Here is an 18,629-nt window from a genome sequence, read left to right as displayed (position 1 = left end):
CGGGTTTCCAGAGCACAGAGAATTTGAAGCCCCGGCAATAAGCAGAGCAATGGGAGCGCTGACGCTCAAACCAGGAATCATCTGGAGGTTGGGGTTGGACGGGGTGGTGGTCGTTGCAAATCTCTCGGACAATAAAATCTCTGTATCAGTGCCAACATATCCGGCCGTCTCTACCTCCCTGTTCAATTGTCATCCCTCACTATTCTGCTTCTTCCATTCCTTTCTTTCTGCCTTCTTCTATTCCTATGTCGTTCCAACTTTCATATTCCTTCTCCCTCAATCGTCCCTTCCCTGCATGGGTGAGGAGCTTCAGTATTTATCTGACACCGGCAGTGCGTGAAGGGATGGTACGGAGAGAGCTTCAGTACTTATCTGACCCCGAACTGTAATAGGACGGTGTGAAGGGAGCATCACTATATGTCTGATCCCGGGAGTCTGTGATGGGGTGGTGTGGAGGGAGTTTTGCTCTGTGTCTGAACCTGGGAGCGTGTAATAGGCCGGTGAGTGAGATCGATCAGCAGGAGTATAGGGGCTTTGGGGCTTTACTCCTCCAGGGTGAGGGGTGCTGCAAGCGGAGCAGGCATTGTTAGAGTGAAGAGTATTTAGTGGAAATTAGAGGGGTTGATGCTTCAAGGCGGATTGGCTTTTCGGCATAGTCCCACTGACCTGCACACGGACCATATCCCTCCATTCACCTCCCATCCATGTAGCTGTCCAATTTATTTATTTTTTTTTAAAAAGGAACCCGCATTTACCACCTTGTCTGGCAGCTCATCCCACACCCCCACCACTCTCTGTGTGAAGAAGCCCCCCTAACAATTGTTCCCTTTAAACATTCTCCCTTCACTCTTAACCTATGTCCTCAGTGGGAAAAGCCTGCTTGCATTCACTCTATCCATACCCATCATAATTTTATATACCTCCATGAAATCTCCCCTCATTCCCCTCCGGGGAATGAAGTCCTAACCTATTCACCTTTCTCTGTAACTAAGTTTCTAAGGTCCCGGCAACATCCTTGTAAACCTTATCTGCACTCTTTCAACCTTATTTATATCCTTCCTGTAATTTGGTGACCAAAACTGAACACAATACTCCAGATTCGGCCTCACCAATGCCTTATAGAATCTCATCATAACATTCCGGCTCTTATACTCAATACTTTGATTAATAAAGGCCAATGTACCAAAAGCTCTCTTTACGACCCTATCTAACTGTGATGCCATTTTTTAGGGAATTTTGTATCTGTATTCCCAGGTCACTGTGTCCTACTGCACTCCTCAGTTCCTTACCATTAACCCTGTATGCTCTTCCTTGGTTTGTCCTTCCAACGTGCAATACCTCACACTTGTCTGTATTAAACTCCGTCTGCCATTTTTCAGTCCATTTTTCCAGCTGGTCCAAATCCGTCTGCAAGCTTTGAAAACCTTCCTCACTGTCCACCACACCTCCAGTCTTTGAATCATCTGCAAATTTGCTGATCCAATTTATGACATTATCATACAGAACATTGATATAGATGAGAAATAACCATGGACCCAGCACAGATCCCTGTGGCACACCACTAGTCACAGGCCTCCACTCTGAGAACCATCCTCTACTACCAGTCTTTGGCTTCTTCCATTGAGCCAATGTCTAATCCAATTTAACACCTCTCCATGTGTACCTAGCGAATAAATTTTCCTAACTAACCTCCCATGCGGGACTTTGTCAAAGGCCTTACTGAAGTCCATGTAAACAGCATCCACTGCCTTCCTTTCATCCACTTATCTGATAGCCTCCTCGAAAAAATCCAATAGATTGTTCAAACATGACCTACCACGCACAAAACCATGTTGACTCTCCCTAATAAGTCCCTGTCTATCCAAATGCTTGGAGATTCCGTCTCTTAGTACTCCCTCCAATAACTTACCCACTACCAACGTCAAACTTACTGGCCAATAATTTCCCGGATTAACTTTCGACCCTTTTTTTTAAACAAAGGAACAACATCAGCCATTCTCCAATCCTCCACACCTCACCCGTAAACACTGACATTTTAAATATATCTGCCAGGGCACCTGCAATTTCAACACTAGTCTCCTTCAAGGTCCGAGGGAACACCCTGTCAGGTCCCGGGGATTTATCCACTTTAATTTGCCTCAAGATAGCAAGCACCTCCTCCGTTTCAATCTGTACAATTTCCATGATCGGACAACTTGTTTCCCTTAATTCCATAGGCTTCATTCCAGTTTCCTAGTCCATACAGGCGCAAAAAAAAAACAAAAAAAAAAACATTTATGATCTCTGCCGCCGGAACATCAACCGTCTCGAATTCACCGCACGTTGTTCCCATTCCAACCTCACTCCTTCCGAACGCTCTGCTCTCCACTCCCTCCGCACTAATCCTAACCTTACTATTAAACCCGCCGATAAGGGGTTTGCTGTTGTAGTCTGGTGTACTGACCTCTACCTTGCCAAGGCACAGAGACAACTCGCGTGTACCTCCTCGATCGTGACCCCTCTAAGGAGCACCAGGCCATTGTCTCCCACACCATCACCGACTTTATCCCCTCAGGGGTTCTTCCATCCACTGCTACCAACCTTATAGTTCCCACACCTCGCACTTCCCGTTTCTACCTCCTTCCCAAGATCAATAAACCTGCCTGTCTTGGCAGACCTATTGTCTTAGTTGCTTCTGCCCCACCGAACTCGTTTCTGCCTACCTCGACACGGTTTTATCCTCCCTTGTTCAATCCCTTCCTACGTTTGTTCGGGACGCGTATCACGCTCATAAACCTTTCAATGATTTTAAGTTCCTTGACCCCCACCGCTTTATTTTCACCATCTATGTCCAGTCCCTATATACATCCACCCCCATCAGGAAGGTCTCAAAGCTCTCCGCTTCTTTTTGGATTCCAGACCTAATCACTTCTCCTCTACCATCACTCTGCTCCGTCTAAGTTTAAGAGTATTAGTCCTTAATCTTAATAATTTCTCCTTTGGCTCATCCCACTTCCTCCATACTAAAGGTGTAGCTATGGGCACCCGTATGCGTCCTAGCTATGCCTGCCTTTTTGTTGGCTTTGTTGAACAATCTATGTTCCGAACCTATTCTGGTATCTGACACCACTTTTCCTTCGCTACATCGACGACTGCATTGGCGCTGCTTCCTGCACGCACGCTGAGCTCGTTGACATTATTAACTCTGCCTTCAACTCTCACCCTGCCCTCAGGTTTACCTGGTCCATCTCCGACACATTCCTCCCCTTTCTAGATCTTTCTATCTCTATCTCTGGAGACAGCTTATCTTCTGATATCTACTATAAGCCTACTGACTCTCACAGCTTTCTGGACTATTCTTCTTCTCACCCTGTCTCTAGCAAAAACGCCATCCCCTTCTCTCAATTCCTTCGTCTCCGCCGCATCTGCTCTCCGGATGAGGCTTTTCATTCCAGGATGAGGGAGATGTCTTCCTTTTTTAAAGAAAGGCGCTTTCCTTCCTCCACCATCAACTCTGCTCTCAAACGCATCTCCCCCATTTCACGTACATCTTCTCTCACTCCATCCTCCTGCCACCCCACTAGGAATAGGGTTCCCCTTGTCCTCACCAAAAACCCCACCAGCCTCCGGGTCCAGCATGTTATTCCCCGTAACTTCCGCCACCTCCAACGGGATCCTACAACTAAGCACATAATTCCCTCCACTCCCTCTCCTTTCCGCAGGGATCGCTCCCTACGCGACTCCCTTGTCCATTCGCTCCCCATTCCTCCCCACTGATCTACCTCCTGGCACTTATCCTTGTAAGTGGAAAAAGTGCTAAACATGCCCTTACACTTCCTCCCTTACCACCATTCAGGGCCCCAGACAGTCCTTCCAGGTGAGGCGACACTTCACCTGTGAGTTGGCTAAGGAGATATACTTCGTCCGGTGCTCCCGATGTGGCCTTCTATATATTGGCGCGACCCGACGCAGACTGGGAGACCGTTTTGCTGAACACCTTAGCTCTGTCCGCCAGAGAAAGCAGGATCTCCCAGTTGCCACGCATTTTAATTCCACATCCCATTCCCATTCTGACATGTCTATCCACGGTCTCCTCTACTGTAAAGATGAAGCTACACTCAGGTTGGAGGAACAACACCTTATATTCCGTCTGGGTAGCCTCCAACCTGATGACATGAACATTGACTTCTATAAATTCTGCTAATGCCCCACATTCCCCTCGTTTCCCATCCGTTGTTCATTTATACACACGCATACTTTCTCTCACTCTTCCTTTTCTCCTTCTATCCCTCTGACTACACCCCTTGCCCATCCCCTGGGTCCTCACCCCCCCACCTTTTCTTTCTCCCTGGGCCTCCTAAATCCCCTCATACCCCCTTTTCCAATCACCTGTCCATCCCTCCCCCTCCTGTCTTCTCCTATCATTTGGATCTCCCCCTCCCTCTCCAACTTTCAAATCTCTTACTAGCTTTTCCTTCAGTTAGTCCTGACGAAGGGTCTCGGCCTGAAACGTCGACCGAATCTCTTACTAGAGATGCTGCCTGGCCTGCTGCGTTCGCCAGCAACTTTGATTTGAGATCTCCCCCATTTCTTTTGGTTCCGCACATAGCGACCACTCTGATTTTCAGGAGGACGGATTTTATCCCTTACAATCCTTCACTTTGACTGCCAAGGTAACCTCATGTCTCCCTGTTTCCTACACATGTAATACAACTCTCTCTTCTACGTGGATTACTGGACTCTCCTACAAGGAAGGTGCGACCTCCCCAGACGAGACGTTTTAATTTCAGTAAAATTTAAATCAATTTAAGTTTAATTGTAATTACATCATACATGAATACCCGTGAATACAGCCGGCACAAAAACATAGAATATAGAATAGTACAGAACGGTACAGGCCCTTCAGCCCACAGTGTTGTGCCGACTCTCAAACACAGCCTCCCATATAAGCCCCACCTTAAATTCATCCATATACCTGTCTAGTAGTCTCTTAAATTTCACCAGTGTATCTGCCTCCACCACTACTCAGGCAGCGCATTCCACGCACCAACTACTCTCTGAGTAAAGAACATTCCTCTAATATCCCCCTTGAACTTCCCACCCCTTACCTTAAAGCTATGTCCTCTTGTATTGACCAGTGGTGCCCTGGGGAAGAAGCGCTGGCTATCCACTCTATCTATTCCTCTTATTATCTTGTACACATCTATCATGTCTCCTCTCATCCTCCTTCTCCCCAAAGAGTAAAACCCTAGCTCCCATAAGCTCTGATCAATGCATACTCTCTAAACCAGGCAGCATCCGGGTAAATCTCCTCTCTACTCTTTCCAATGTTTCCACATCTTTCCTATAGTGAGGCGACCGGAACTGGACACATTACTCCAAGTGTGGTCTAACCAGAGTTTTATAAAACCACATCATTACATCGCGACTCTTAAACTCTATCCCTCGACTTATGAAAGCTAACACACCATAAGCTGTCTTAACGGCCCTATCCACCTGTGAGGCAACTTTCAGGGATCTGTGGACGTGTACCCCCAGATCCCTCTGCTCCTCCACACGTCCATGTATCCTGCCATTTACTTTGTACCCTGCCTTGGAGTTTGTCCTTCCAAAGTGCACCACCTCACACTTCTCCGCGTTGAACTCCATCTGCCACTTATCAGCCCAAATCTGCATCCTATCAATGTCGCTCTCTGCAATCTTTGACAATCCTCTACACTATCTACACCACCACTACTTCCGAATGAATTTCGTTAATAAGAATCACGAAAGGTAGAGGTCCCAGAACAGACCCTTGTGGGACACCGCTAGTCACAATCCTCCAATATGAATGTACTCCCTCCACCACGACCCTCTGTCTTCTGCAGGCAAGCAAATTCTGAATCCACCTGGCCAAACTTCCCTGGATCCCATGCCTTCTGACTTTCTGAATAAGCCTACCACTCTGCTTAAAGTCGGTGTTAAAGGGAACAGCCTACACTGTGAATTGTGGGAAGTATTGAAGGAGAGAGGGACTTTGGTCTACAAGGCTGGGATACACATACTGTGAATGGGACTGGGCGCCAGCGCCCTCAATGGGTCACTGTAAAAACCCTTACGGTGACACTGCCCCACACACCTCACCGTGACACCGACACGTCCTTCATCGTGACATCGATATACCGTCACGACCTGTATCGTAACACTGACACACCCCTTCCCGACTCCATTACCCCTTCCCTTCATGAAGACCTCCCATCTCCATGCGACACCCTCTCCCGTGCACAATTGCTCTTCTTCGGAATCCACTAACTCCGCTACGCTCCTCCCCGTCCCGGTGACCAACTCTATCCCCTAGAGATCTCCATATCTCAGAGTTTTCACTTTCCTCCTATGGTTACCCATAGCCGCCCATTTTTCTAAGCTCCATGTGCCTATCTAGGAGTCTCTAAAAAGACCATTTCAGATCCGCCTCCAGCACTGTCCCCTGCAGCCCATTCCACTGATTCACAACTCTCTACGTTGAAAACTTACCGCTGACATCTCCTGTGTACCTACTCACAGGAACCAGAAAAACCCTGGGAAAATGTCTCTGAACATTCACACGATCAGTGTCTCTCGTCATCTTATACTGTCCATCAGGTCACCTCTGTCCTCCGTCACTCCTTGGAGAAAAGACCGAGTTCACTCAACCAATTCTCATATGGCATTGCTCCCCAATCCAAGCAACATCCTTGTAAAAATCCTCTGCTGCCTTTCTATGATACCGACATCGTTCCTGTAAAGAGACGACCAGAATTGAGCACAGTACACCAAGTGGGGTCTGACCAGGGTCCTATATAATTGCAACATTACCTCTCAGCTCCTAAATTTATCCCACGATTGATGCCGTGACAGTGACGCTTTCTTCATCGTGACAATGATACACCGACACGTCCTGCATCGTAACTCTGACACACGCCTCCCCGTCTCCATTATCCCCTTCCCCTCAAAAACACCTCCGAACTCAGTGACACACGTCCTCCTCTGCACACCTCCATGTCTCCGTCACGCCCTGACTCCACTACGCTCCTCACCGTCTCCGTGACCAACTCCATCCCCGAGACACCTCCACATCTTAGAGCTCACAACTGGCCCCTTCCACAGGTTATTAATCTCTCGGCTCTGAGTGTCTCCACAGCTCTGAATGCACAGGCCGGTCGTTTGGACAGAAAAAAAAGAAACTTGCATCAAAGGTTGCAATCTTAACACCCTTTGTCTGGGCTCCTCCCTCCTCCGATTCTGTCGGGTTTCAACACATTCACAATCCCCGGGAGACACACATAATTCGGGATTACTGAAATCCGAAGTGCTGGTTATTAATGAGCGGTGAGAATCAGGGAAGATGGGAGCTTCGCCCTTTTTTTCACACCGGCAGAGTGTCAGGCGATAGTTTGGCGTTTAATCAGACTCCAGTCAGAGATAGGGAACGAGAAAGTTGGAACTTACCCTTTATGGGAGCGTGCATTAAAATCAGTACCTTACGGAACTTCCGGCGTTGAGCAGCAAACAATCATGGGACGGGATTCATTACAAGTGCAAACAAATTTAGGCAGCGGCAAGTGGAGCGGCGAAGCTCGGAGCGGACATAGGAAGACCATACAGTTTAGCAAGCGGGTCATGAGGCAGTATAGACCCAATCTGGAGGAGAGCTAATATCCGAGCGGGGTGGTTTGCCAGTACTGAGCAGGAGGGTTTTTGGACAGAGTTTGTTAAACTCGAGCTGCTGGGAGATAGGGCACAGAGTTGCAGAGCAGATAGTGGAGTCAATCTGGAGACGGATATTCCAGAGACGTCAGAAAATGGCAGGCATCACATGGTCGAGCAAGACGTGGAAAGTGTCCCGTAGTGCTTATCTTTCAGTGTTGGGAGTTTTACATACAGGCAGGTGAGCTCAGGGCATGAATCAACACTTTGCCGTTTGATATTGTAGCCATTATTGAAACTCGCCTGCAGGAGTAGCAAGCAGGACAGCTCAATGTTTCGGGGTTCACTATTATCAGACGTCAAAAGTCGTAAGGAGTTAAGGGAGGAGGGGTGACTTTACGAGGCAGGGAAAATGTTACCGCAGTACACAGTGAAGACAGACAAAGAAAGTCTTCGAAGTGAGAATTTTTGGGTGGAAATAAGGAATAAGAAATGTATGACCACGTTCTTCGGGCTTCATTATAGACCAGCGAACTCTGACCTTAACCTGTGCCTCTGGTGGCGGTCCCACCTAATCTCCGTGTAAAAAAGCCTGCCTGTTGTGTTCTGTGATTTACGTTCACTGCTTTGCATCAGCGAAAGAGAGTGATTTGAACTCAAAAGGTGGGAAGAGCAGAGGTGGGGTAGGTCAGGGAATATGATGATGGACTGACAATGTCAAGGAACAATTTTGTCCTCAGGCAACATAGGCAGTGAACGACCCACAAGAAGAGACAGATCAGTCGCAAGCATATGGCTAATCTGCGTTTTAACAACGGCCCTCGTTATCACGGGTATCTGCTGGTGGATTCATGGTGAGTTGAACAACGGCCGGAACGAGTAAATCGTAGGGAATAAAAATGGCGACTGTAATAGCGACACGTTCTCAACATTTCCCAGAAACACCCTTTACGGTAATATCAACACATCCCTCACTGTGGTACTGACGGGTCTCTCAGCATGACAACGACTCACCCCTCACTGTGATACAGACACAACCCCCACCAACACATCCCTCAACATGGTACCGATATATCCCGCAACGTGATACCAACACACAACGTAATGTAATAAATATTCACTGTAACACTGTCACGCCCCTCGCCTTGGCACCGACACGTCACGCCCTGTGACGTGGACACATCCGTCACTGTGACACAGACACGACCATCACTTTGAATCCGACTCAGCTCTTATCATGGCGGCCGCTCCACCAAAACACCGACATAACAGTCACCGTCACAAAGACTCAACCCCCGCCATCACACCGAAAAGCCCCTCAGTGTGTCACCCACTCAGTCCTCACCGTGACAACAACATTAAACTTACTATGACACTGACACATCCACTGTGACCACAACAGACCCTTCCCCGTTACACAGACACACCCCTCACCGTGACAACGACATTTTCCCGCTTAAACACCAATACACCGCACACTACGACACAGACGCTCGTGTCACTGCAACACCGACAAACTTGCCACTGTGACCTCGACATATCTCCCACCGTGACACCGAGATACACCGCGATGTGACCGGGTACACCTGTCATTCGGACCCAGAAACGCCTGTCACAGTGACAGTTACACATCCCTCACTGAAACATCGACTCGCTGTCACAGGGAATCAATTATCACCGCGATACTGACGCAGCCCCGATCGTGACACCAACAAAAAACACGCTGGTACCGTGATATACCCCTCAGCGTGTCCCAGCCACGTACCTCACGGTGGCTCCGACGCCCCTCACGGTGCCACCAACACACCCCTCGCTGTGACATCCTCACCGTGTCACTGACACAGCACTCTCCGTGACCCGAACAGTAGATTGACGCTGACACAGTGTCAACGCCAAACATAGCTCACCATCTCAGATCAGCTCCGACCGAAACTACAAACTCCTCAGGGAAGAATATCAAGAGATGAACAGGACCCAACGCCAATGTCGACTACCAGTCCATGAGTTAACCTCAACCTTTGAATCAAAGATATCTGCGATTTCCCAGCCGGATCTCTCCCAGAGAACCTGGCTAAGGCGACTCCCAAACACAGCTCACAGTGACACCGACATGCCCTTTACCGTGACACTAAGACACAAGCACTGTAACACCGAGAGGCTCCTCAAAGCGAACCGTCCAGCTCCGCACCGTGACAAAGACTCACACGTCACTGTAACACCCCTTACCGAGACAGCATTGCCCCTCAACATAACACTGATACACCGCTCACTGAGGCAACTACCCACACTTGACCCTGACACAGGCAAACCCCTTACCGTGATACCGGCACCTAAATTCACAATGACACAGACATAGTACTCTCCACGACACGGACACACACACGCGTCAGCCTGAGACAGTCATACACAGCGTGGCCATGACATGCTTCTCACGATGACACAGACACGCACCGCTCAATGAGACCAACACCCACACAATATACAGATACTCCACTCACTGTGACATCGCCAGAACTGTCATTCTAAAATTTCCCGCACTCTGACATTTCCTTCGCCGTGACGTGGAGATACACTTCATTGTAACCCGGCACACTTCTCGCCAGGGCACAGAAACTCCTATCACAGTGACACCGACACGTCCTTCTCAGAATGTAGAACACGGCCCGCTATCAGACAGGGAACCAATCATCACCACGATGCTGACACAGACCCCATTGTATCAACAACAAAACCTTCACCAGGTCATTGATATATCCCTCAGCTTGAGACAGACACTCTCCTCAGGTTTGCGCAGACGCCTCAGACTGTGCCACCAGCACATCGTTCACTGTGACACCATTCACCGTGACAATCACACAACACTCTCTGTGACCCGTTCGGTAGCATGACGCTGACTCACGTGTCACTGTAAACGATACACATCCTTCACCATCTCTCCCAGTATCACAGATTCGTCAGTCTATGATCACCTCTGACCGAAACTGTACTGAGACGGGAAGGAAAGACAGATCTGTCAACGAAATCAAGGCTCAGATCTGTGATCTAATGAGCAGCAAAAGAGGTGAGGCATCATCCCCCTCTTTAACCCGCTCCTCATCACAGGGCAGGCATAGAGAGAGGAAGCTCACTCTGTGCTTGACATCGGCAGCGTGTGAAGAGGTGGGATGGAGGGAGATTCACTCTGTGTTTGACAGGCTGAGTGTGTGATGGTGAAGCCTGGTGGAAGTTTAACTCTATCACGAAACCCAGGAGAGTGTGATGCGGCGCTGTGGAGGTGGATTCATTGTGACAGATGACGGGAATTTGAGACGTAACATCACAGCTTCACTCTATGTCTGAATCAGGGAATCTCTGATGGGACTGGATGGATCCAGCTTCACTCTGTATCTGACAGTGGGACAGCACCCAGAGAGCTTCACCACATGCCTGATCCCTGAAGTCTGTTATGGTACCATGTAGAGTGATTTTCACTTTGTAGAATCTAGGAGGATGTGACGGAATTCTGCAGAGAAGGCTTCACTCTGTATCTGACCCCGGGAGTGTCTGATGGGACGGTGTGGCTTCAGTCTGTCTCTGACTTCCGGGAGTGAGTGAGGGGACGGTGCAGTGGGAGCTTCGTTCAGTGTCTGAATCAGTGAGTGTCTGATGGGATTGTGTGGATGGAGCCTCACTCTGTGTCTGAATCCGGGAATGTGTGATGGGACCGTGGAGAGGCAGTTAATCTCTGTGTCTGAATCCAGGAATGTGTGATGGGATAGCGCGGAGGGCCACTCACTCTTTCTGACACCGGATTGGGTGATTGGATGTTGTGGAGGGAGTCTGACCCCGTGAGTGTGCCCGGCATGGTGTGGGCTGCTCAGAGAGAGCTTCAATCTGTGACTCACCAGGGGGTGTCTGACACTTTCCTCGGTGATGTGATGAGAAGACGAAGAGGGAGAATTACTCTCCCTCTGACATTTGTCGTGTGTGCTGAGGGAGTTTCTTTCCGTGTCTGACCGCTGGGGTGTTTGATGGGGTCGCGGAGAGAGTGATTGACAGTGCGTCTGACCAAGGCTGTGTGTGATTGGACTTTGTGGAGGGATCTATATTCTGTTCTCTGACCCAGGGAGTATGTCAGGGGCGCTGTGGAGGGAGCTTCACGCGGTGTCTGACCCTGGGAGTGTGTGATGAGACAGTGTGGAAGGAAAAACACCCAGTATCTGACCCCGGAAAAGCGTGACGGTACGGTGTGCAGTGATCGTCACTCCAGGTCTGACCGCTGGAATGTGGGATGAGGCCATGGGGAGAAAGATTCACTCTGTGTCTCATCCAGGCAATGTGTGACGAGGCTTTGTAGGGGGCGCGAAACCGGGTTTCCATACCTCTATAACTCTAGGAATGAATGTCCACATTGCATTCCCGTTCTCAACATCAACTCAACCTGGATGTTCATCTGTTTGATATTTGCACAAGGACACCAAAGTCCCTTTGCATTTCTGCATTTTGAATTCCCTGCGAACCTAAATAATAGTCTGCCTGTTTATTTCTGCTACCAAAATACATGATCATACACTTTCTGTCATTGTATTTCATTAAACGTTTCTTTGCCCATTCCCCGAAACTATCTAAGTCTCTTTGCAGGCTCTCTGCCTCCTCAACACTACCCGCTCTTGTATCATCGGCAGGTTTAGGCACTAATCAATCAATACCGTTGTCCAAATCAATGAATCCGTCGTAAAAATCAGCGGTCCCAACACCGACGGGTGTAAACTCCACGGGTAACCGGCAGCCAGCCAGAAATTAATTCATTTATGCCCATTTTTTTTCTTTGCTAACCTGCCAATGCCCGAGCCATGCTAATAACCTCCCTATAATTCCAGAGAACATAGAACATAGAATAGTACAGCACAGTACAGGCCCTTCGGCCCACAATGTTGTGCCGACCCTCAAACCCTGCCTCCCATATAAGCCCCCACCTTAGGTTCCTCCATATACCCGTCTAGTAGTCTCTTAAACTTCACTAGTGTATCTGCCTCCACCACTGACTCAGGCAGTGCATTCCACCACCAACCACTCTCTGAGTACAAAAAACTTCCTCTAATATCCCCCTTGAACTTCCCAGCCCTCACCTTAAAGCCATGTCCTCTTGTATTGAGCAGTGGTGCCCTGGGGAAGAGGCACTGGCTATCCACTCTAACTATTCCTCTTATTATCTTGTACAGATCCATCATATCTCCTCTCATCCTCCTTCTCTCCAAAGAGTAAAGCCTTTGCTTCCTTAATCTCTGAGCCTCTTATTTTCATCGTCTCTTATTTTTATAGGCAGCCTCATGAGCGGCATCTTGTCAAAGGCCTTCTGAAAATCCAAGTGCACCATGTCTACTGCATCTCCTTTATGTACCGTCCTTGTAATTTCCTCAAAGAATTGCCCTAGGTTTGTTAGGCAGGATATTCCTTTGAGGAAAACACGCTGGCGTTGGCCTCTCTTCTCCTGTGCCTCCAGGTACTGTGCAGTCCTACTCCGATCAACCGATTCCACCAACTTCCAAATCAAAGTTGCCAGGCTCACAGACCAAAAGTTTCTTTTTTTTCTGCCTGCCACTCTTCTTAAAGAGCGGAATAACGTCTGCAATTTTCCAGTCAGCCGGTACAATGCCAGAATCTATCGATTCTTGAAAGATAATCGGCAATGTGTCCGCAACCTCTCCAGCTGCTTCCATCATAACCCGAGGGTGCATTCCATCAGGTCCAGGAGATTTTTGCACCCTCAGACCATTAAGCTTCCTGAGCATCTTCTCTGCCGTAATTGTCACTGCACAAATTTCATTCCCTTGACACTCTTGAATGTCCCGTATACTGCAGACGAATTCCTCTGTGAAAACTGATGCAAAATACGCATTCAGTTCCAATGCTCCTTCTCATTAAAATATTTCCAGCATTATTCTCTATTGGGCCCATATCTACCCTCGGCTCCCTTTTACCGTTGATATATTCAAAAAAAAAAAAAAAACTGTTCGTATCTTCTTTGATATTGGTCACAAGCTGCTTTTCATAATTCATCTTTTCCTTCCTTATGACCTTCTTAGTTTCCTTCTGCAAGATTTTAAAAAACTCGGAAGTCCTCCATGTTCCCACTAGCTTTGGCGTCCTTCTGTGCCCTCTCTTTTGCTTTTACTTCGGCTCTGACTTCACTTGTCAGCCATGGTAGTGTCTTTCTTCTATACGATAATGTTTTCTTATTTGGAATATATCTGTCTTGCATTTCGCTCAGTTTTCGCAGAAATCCTAGCCACTGCTGCTCATCTGTCCTTGTTGCTTGTGCCCTCACCGCAACACCGACATGCCCCTCACTGTGACACGGAAACAAGCATCACCGTGATACTGACACAAACTCACACCTCACGGTGGCAGCGCGCCCTGGACTGTGACACCGATAGGCCCCTCATTCCTGATACTAACAGGCCCCTTACTGTGGCACATACACGATCAGTACCGTGACATACAAACCCACCACTGGGACACGAAACCATTACATTCTCACTGTAACATAGCACTCGTCACCGTGACGCCTACACACTCCTGAGTATGAACCCCACACCACCACACCATGACACTGACATACCTCTTTCCGCGACCCGCCCAGTAAAGTACTGCTGTCTCACATGTCACTGTAAATGCTGAAAATCCTTGGCCATCTCTCGCAGTATCACAGATTCTTCAGTCTCCTATCATCTCCGACATAAAATACCAGCTACTTTGGGAACAGTGCAGGGAGATGAAGAGAACACAGTTGCAATATCAACAGCAGGACTATGAGTTGAACTGGACTCTTGAATCGAAGGCTGAAATTTGCCAATTTCTGACGAGTAGCAGAGGTAAAACGACATCGCCCTTGCCCGCTCCTCATCACAGAGAGAGAGAGAGAGAGAGAGAGAGAGAGAGAGGGGGGGGGGGGAGAGAGAGAGCCGAGATATGTGATGGGTCGGTGTGGAATGAGCTACACCTTGCGTCTCAGCTGCGTGTGTGCGATGAAACGGTGTGGTGGGATTTTGACGATGTGTCTGGTCCACGGTGTATGCGAAGCGAGAGTGTGGAGGGAGCCGCATTGTGTGTCTCACCCCGGGCGTGTGTCTGCCATGGGAGGGTGCGGAGGGAGATTCATTGTTCCGTATTCCTGATTTCCAGATCAACCGTGTTCCAAGCACTGGATCAGAAATAAAGACCGGTGTTATTATGTCTCCACGGTTGACACATCTTCCTTCAGAGCGATGCAAGAATGTTCAAACAGTGATTCAAGGCTTCTCGAAATCAATTCAAGGGATGAAGCGGTATGTGTCACGCCACGAGAAGATCCCGCAGTAACACAGTAATCAACACACACCACCGAGGTCAGATACAGAGTGAAAACTCACAATACACTCCCAGCACACATTCCTGGAGTCAGACCAGAGTGAATCTCCCTCCTCACTGTCCCGTCAAACATTCCCGGGATTAGACACAGAGTGAATCTCCCTACACACCGTCCCATCACACACTCCCAGGCTTAGACACAGAGTGAATCTCCCTCCACACCGTCCCATTACACAATCCCGGGGTCAGACACAGAGTGAAGCTCCCTCCACACCGTCCCATCACACACTCCCGGGGTCAGACACAGAGTGAAGATCCCTCCACACATACTCCCGCTACCAGACGCACTATTAAGTCCCCTTCACAGTATGCCATGACGCTCTGCCGGGATCAGACGCAGAGTGAAGCTCCCTCCACACCGTCCCATCACAGACTCCAGGGGCCATACACAGAGTGAAGCTCCCTCCACACCGTCCCATCACACACTCCCGGTATCAGGCACACTATTAAGTCCTTTCACAGTATGCCCTCACACACTCCAGGGGCCACACATAGATTGAAGCTCCCTCCTCACCACCCTATCACACACTCCTGGTATCAGACTCACAGTAAAGCACTCTCGACTCCATCCCATCACACACTCCCGCGGTCAGAAACCGAATGAAGCTCTCTCCGCACCGTCCCATCACAATTCCGGTTGTAAATAAACTGAAAGAAGCTCCGTCAACAGTTTTCTATTTTTGGCGTAAATCAAATAATTTTAATTTCTCAGAACTTTGTCTCCCGCAAACTTGTGGACGGAGACCGTTCATATTGGATTGGAAAATGCGAGAACTGGTGAGATTTGGACTGATCTGTGGGGTGAGAGTTGGGCATCGACATAGTCCTGACGGGAGAAAATGGGATTAGTTTACGATTAGACTACACTAGGTTGTCGGGAGAGTGTGGTACAAAGGGAACTTTTTCGGGCCTGCGTGTTTGTCGGGGAAAGACAGGGCAGTGGAATTATTTCCGATACTGTCAGGAGGCCGTGGGGAGAGATCAGTACACGGAGATTATGTTGTTACTGACGCATGTCGGGGTGGAGAGCGCGGTGAAGTGGGATTATTTTGGAGATAGTCGCTGGGTTGTGAGGAGAGGGAGCAACAGCGGGAATAGTTTGGTGAATGACATAGATCTGAGGGGCAAGAGTAGGACAACTGGATTAGTTTGGAGACCGATACAGAGCGGTGGGCACAGAGTGTGTTGATGGGATTAGCTTGTGAACGGACGCACGGATGCGGAGAGAGGGTGCCAGCGGTATAAGTCTGGAGATGGACCAGAGGCGATGGTGAGAGCGCGGTGCAGTGAGATATGTTCGCAGACAGACACAAAGCTCTGAGTCGAGGGAGGGGCAACGGGATTAATCTGGGACGACATAGGGTTGAGGGAAGAGTGTTGACCAGTGGTATTCATTTCGGGACAGCCAGAAGTCTGTGGTGAAACGGTGGGACAGTGGTGTTTGTTCTGAGGGGAGAGGGTGGCCCTGTTCGATTTGTAGGGGACTGACAGAGGACTGTGGTTTGGAGGCGGTTCTGTCAGTTCCTTTGCGAATACATGGGGCTGTGGGGTGATATTGGGTCAGTACGATTATTGGGGGGATGACACAGGATTGTCGGGAGACATTGGGATCGTGGTATCTGTCTGGGTACTGTCACGGGGCTGTGGAGAGAGAGTGGGTGAGTGGGATGAGTTTGCGGACTGACACACGCTGTTAAGAGAGAGCGATGTTATGGGATTAGCTTGTGGACGGTCTCGGCTCGGGTTCTCTGCTGGAGCTGTTTTGTCTCTGTTTAAATTGTTTAATCCTCTTGGACAGGAATGTGGCCTTGGCTATCTTGTACAAGGTGTCTTCTGTAACATCGGACTGCAAAGACTGCTATTCGTACCCTGGGAGTTACCCTTGCAATCGTGATCGGCGTTTCATCTGCGAGAAGTCAGCACCTTTGCTCCCGGCGATTCCTGAAAAGATCCACAATCTCTGTCAACAGCCAATGGAGACGACATGAATCAAATGACTAACCCCAGTTTTTCCTCCTTCTCTCTCCTTCTCTCTCCTGGATCCTTTCAATTTTCCTCCCAACGCTCTCTGCCCCTCCTTCCTACTCCATCTCCTCCTCTTGTCGCAACCATATTCTCCCCACCACACACCGACAAACCTCTCTCTCTGTGTATCACCTTCTTTCTCGCCATTTCCTCCTACCCGCTTTTTTCCCGCTCCATCTAACTTTCTCTCTACCCCTTCACCTCCTCTTATTTCTTCGCTCTTTCTCCACCCACTCTTCCTCTGCTCGCTCTGTCCACAACTTTCAACTCTATCCCCCGTTCTGACGCCTCTCTACCGCTCTCTCTCACTTCCCTCCCCGTTCTCTCTGCACCATCCGTCTCCCTTATCTCTCTCTCTCGTTCTCCTTTCCACCCACTCTCAGCGCAATCCTGTGCTGTCCGGTTCTCGATAACCCAACCCTGTGTAAAAGACTATGCCTATTCCCTCTGTCTGTGCCCGTCTTGTGTTTATGGGAACTCTGTAAATTTACAAATACGCTCCAGGGAATAAAGTCCCAGCCTCCCCTCACTCTCTCCACAACTCAGTCCCTCGAGTTCTGGCAATATCCCCGCAGAACTTCCTGTACACGCTATCCAGTTCAATGGAATTTTCCATAAAGCACAGCGGCTTTGCAGACGTGTTCTCGCACTGCAATGTGATCTCCCGACTCCTGTAGTCAGTGCCCTGACTGGTGAAGACCAGCCTGCCGGGTGTCCTCTCCACACGTATCGGATGTTTTCCAACGGAATCGCTATTTGTTTTATTATCTGATACTTATGCAGCCTGGAATGCGTTCTTTCGCAGCATCGGTACAGCGAAAAGATGTAAAATTAATGTGAATTACAAAAAAACAAAGATAATAAAAACCTTAAAATGTCGATGTTGGTGCACAGGAGGTCAAAAATGTGATAGTGGAGGGGAAGAAGGCGTTTCTGAATCGCTGAGTGTTCAGGCTTCTGTACCTCTTTCCCCATGGTAGTTTTGAGCAGGGAATTTGTCCCGGGGTGAGGGGCCTCACTGATGAAGATGTCCTCGATGCTGGGGAAGGTGGGGCCTTTGACGCCGGGTGATCTACATCCCTCTGCAGGCTCCTGTGACCCTATCCCTTGCAAACTCCACTCCAGGCGGCGATGCTCCAAGTCAGCATGCTCCCAACGTTCATCTGTAGACATTTCCTAGTCTTCAATGAAAGGGCAAATCTTCTCAGACTCCTGACCTTGCAACACTTTCTGAAACGAGAGATCTATAGGTGGTGGTGAACAGATGTAGAGCATTGTCTGGAATGCACTCAGACTCAGACTTGAAATAAACAATCCGACAGTGACGAGATCCAAATATTAAATCACAATCTGTATTACTAGAAATGGATCCCCTACAGCTCGAGCCCTTTAACTACTGACAGGCAAAATTTGGCAGTGAGAGCCTTCAGGGGAAAGTGACAGCTAACCACACTCCAGGAAATGGAGATTTCGAATCTTGAATCCATGCCGATAAAAATACTTTCTCCGTGTTTGCATGCCCAGTGTAGATCCTTCGAGATGCTGACACACAGCAACTCAGGAACGTGAAA

At 48.8% G+C, this 18,629-nt stretch overlaps 1 protein-coding gene across 8 annotated transcripts in view; it reads left to right on the top strand.

Annotated features, from left to right (window-relative positions):
* The window catches only part of LOC140207233 (C-type lectin domain family 7 member A-like), a 47,688-nt gene extending 29,768 nt beyond the window's left edge, over nucleotides 1-17,920 (top strand). For 7 of the 8 annotated variants that reach the window (XM_072275662.1, XM_072275663.1, XM_072275661.1 and 4 more), the window contains 5 exons: nucleotides 8,385-8,498; nucleotides 10,586-10,705; nucleotides 14,809-14,951; nucleotides 15,746-15,810; nucleotides 16,832-17,920. In XM_072275662.1, coding sequence (XP_072131763.1) covers nucleotides 8,385-8,498; nucleotides 10,586-10,705; nucleotides 14,809-14,951; nucleotides 15,746-15,810; nucleotides 16,832-17,021 — 632 coding nt within the window. In that variant the 3' untranslated portion in view covers nucleotides 17,022-17,920. The remainder of the gene's footprint in view (nucleotides 1-8,384; nucleotides 8,499-10,585; nucleotides 10,706-14,808; nucleotides 14,952-15,745; nucleotides 15,811-16,831) is intronic. The other variant, XM_072275668.1, reaches the window with a different exon arrangement.
* Nucleotides 17,921-18,629: the final 709 nt, after the last annotated feature.

This window comes from Mobula birostris, chromosome 13 (genome assembly GCF_030028105.1).
Source record: "Mobula birostris isolate sMobBir1 chromosome 13, sMobBir1.hap1, whole genome shotgun sequence".
Lineage (NCBI taxonomy): Eukaryota > Metazoa > Chordata > Chondrichthyes > Myliobatiformes > Myliobatidae > Mobula > Mobula birostris.
This window is presented reverse-complemented; position numbering and strand designations above follow the sequence as displayed.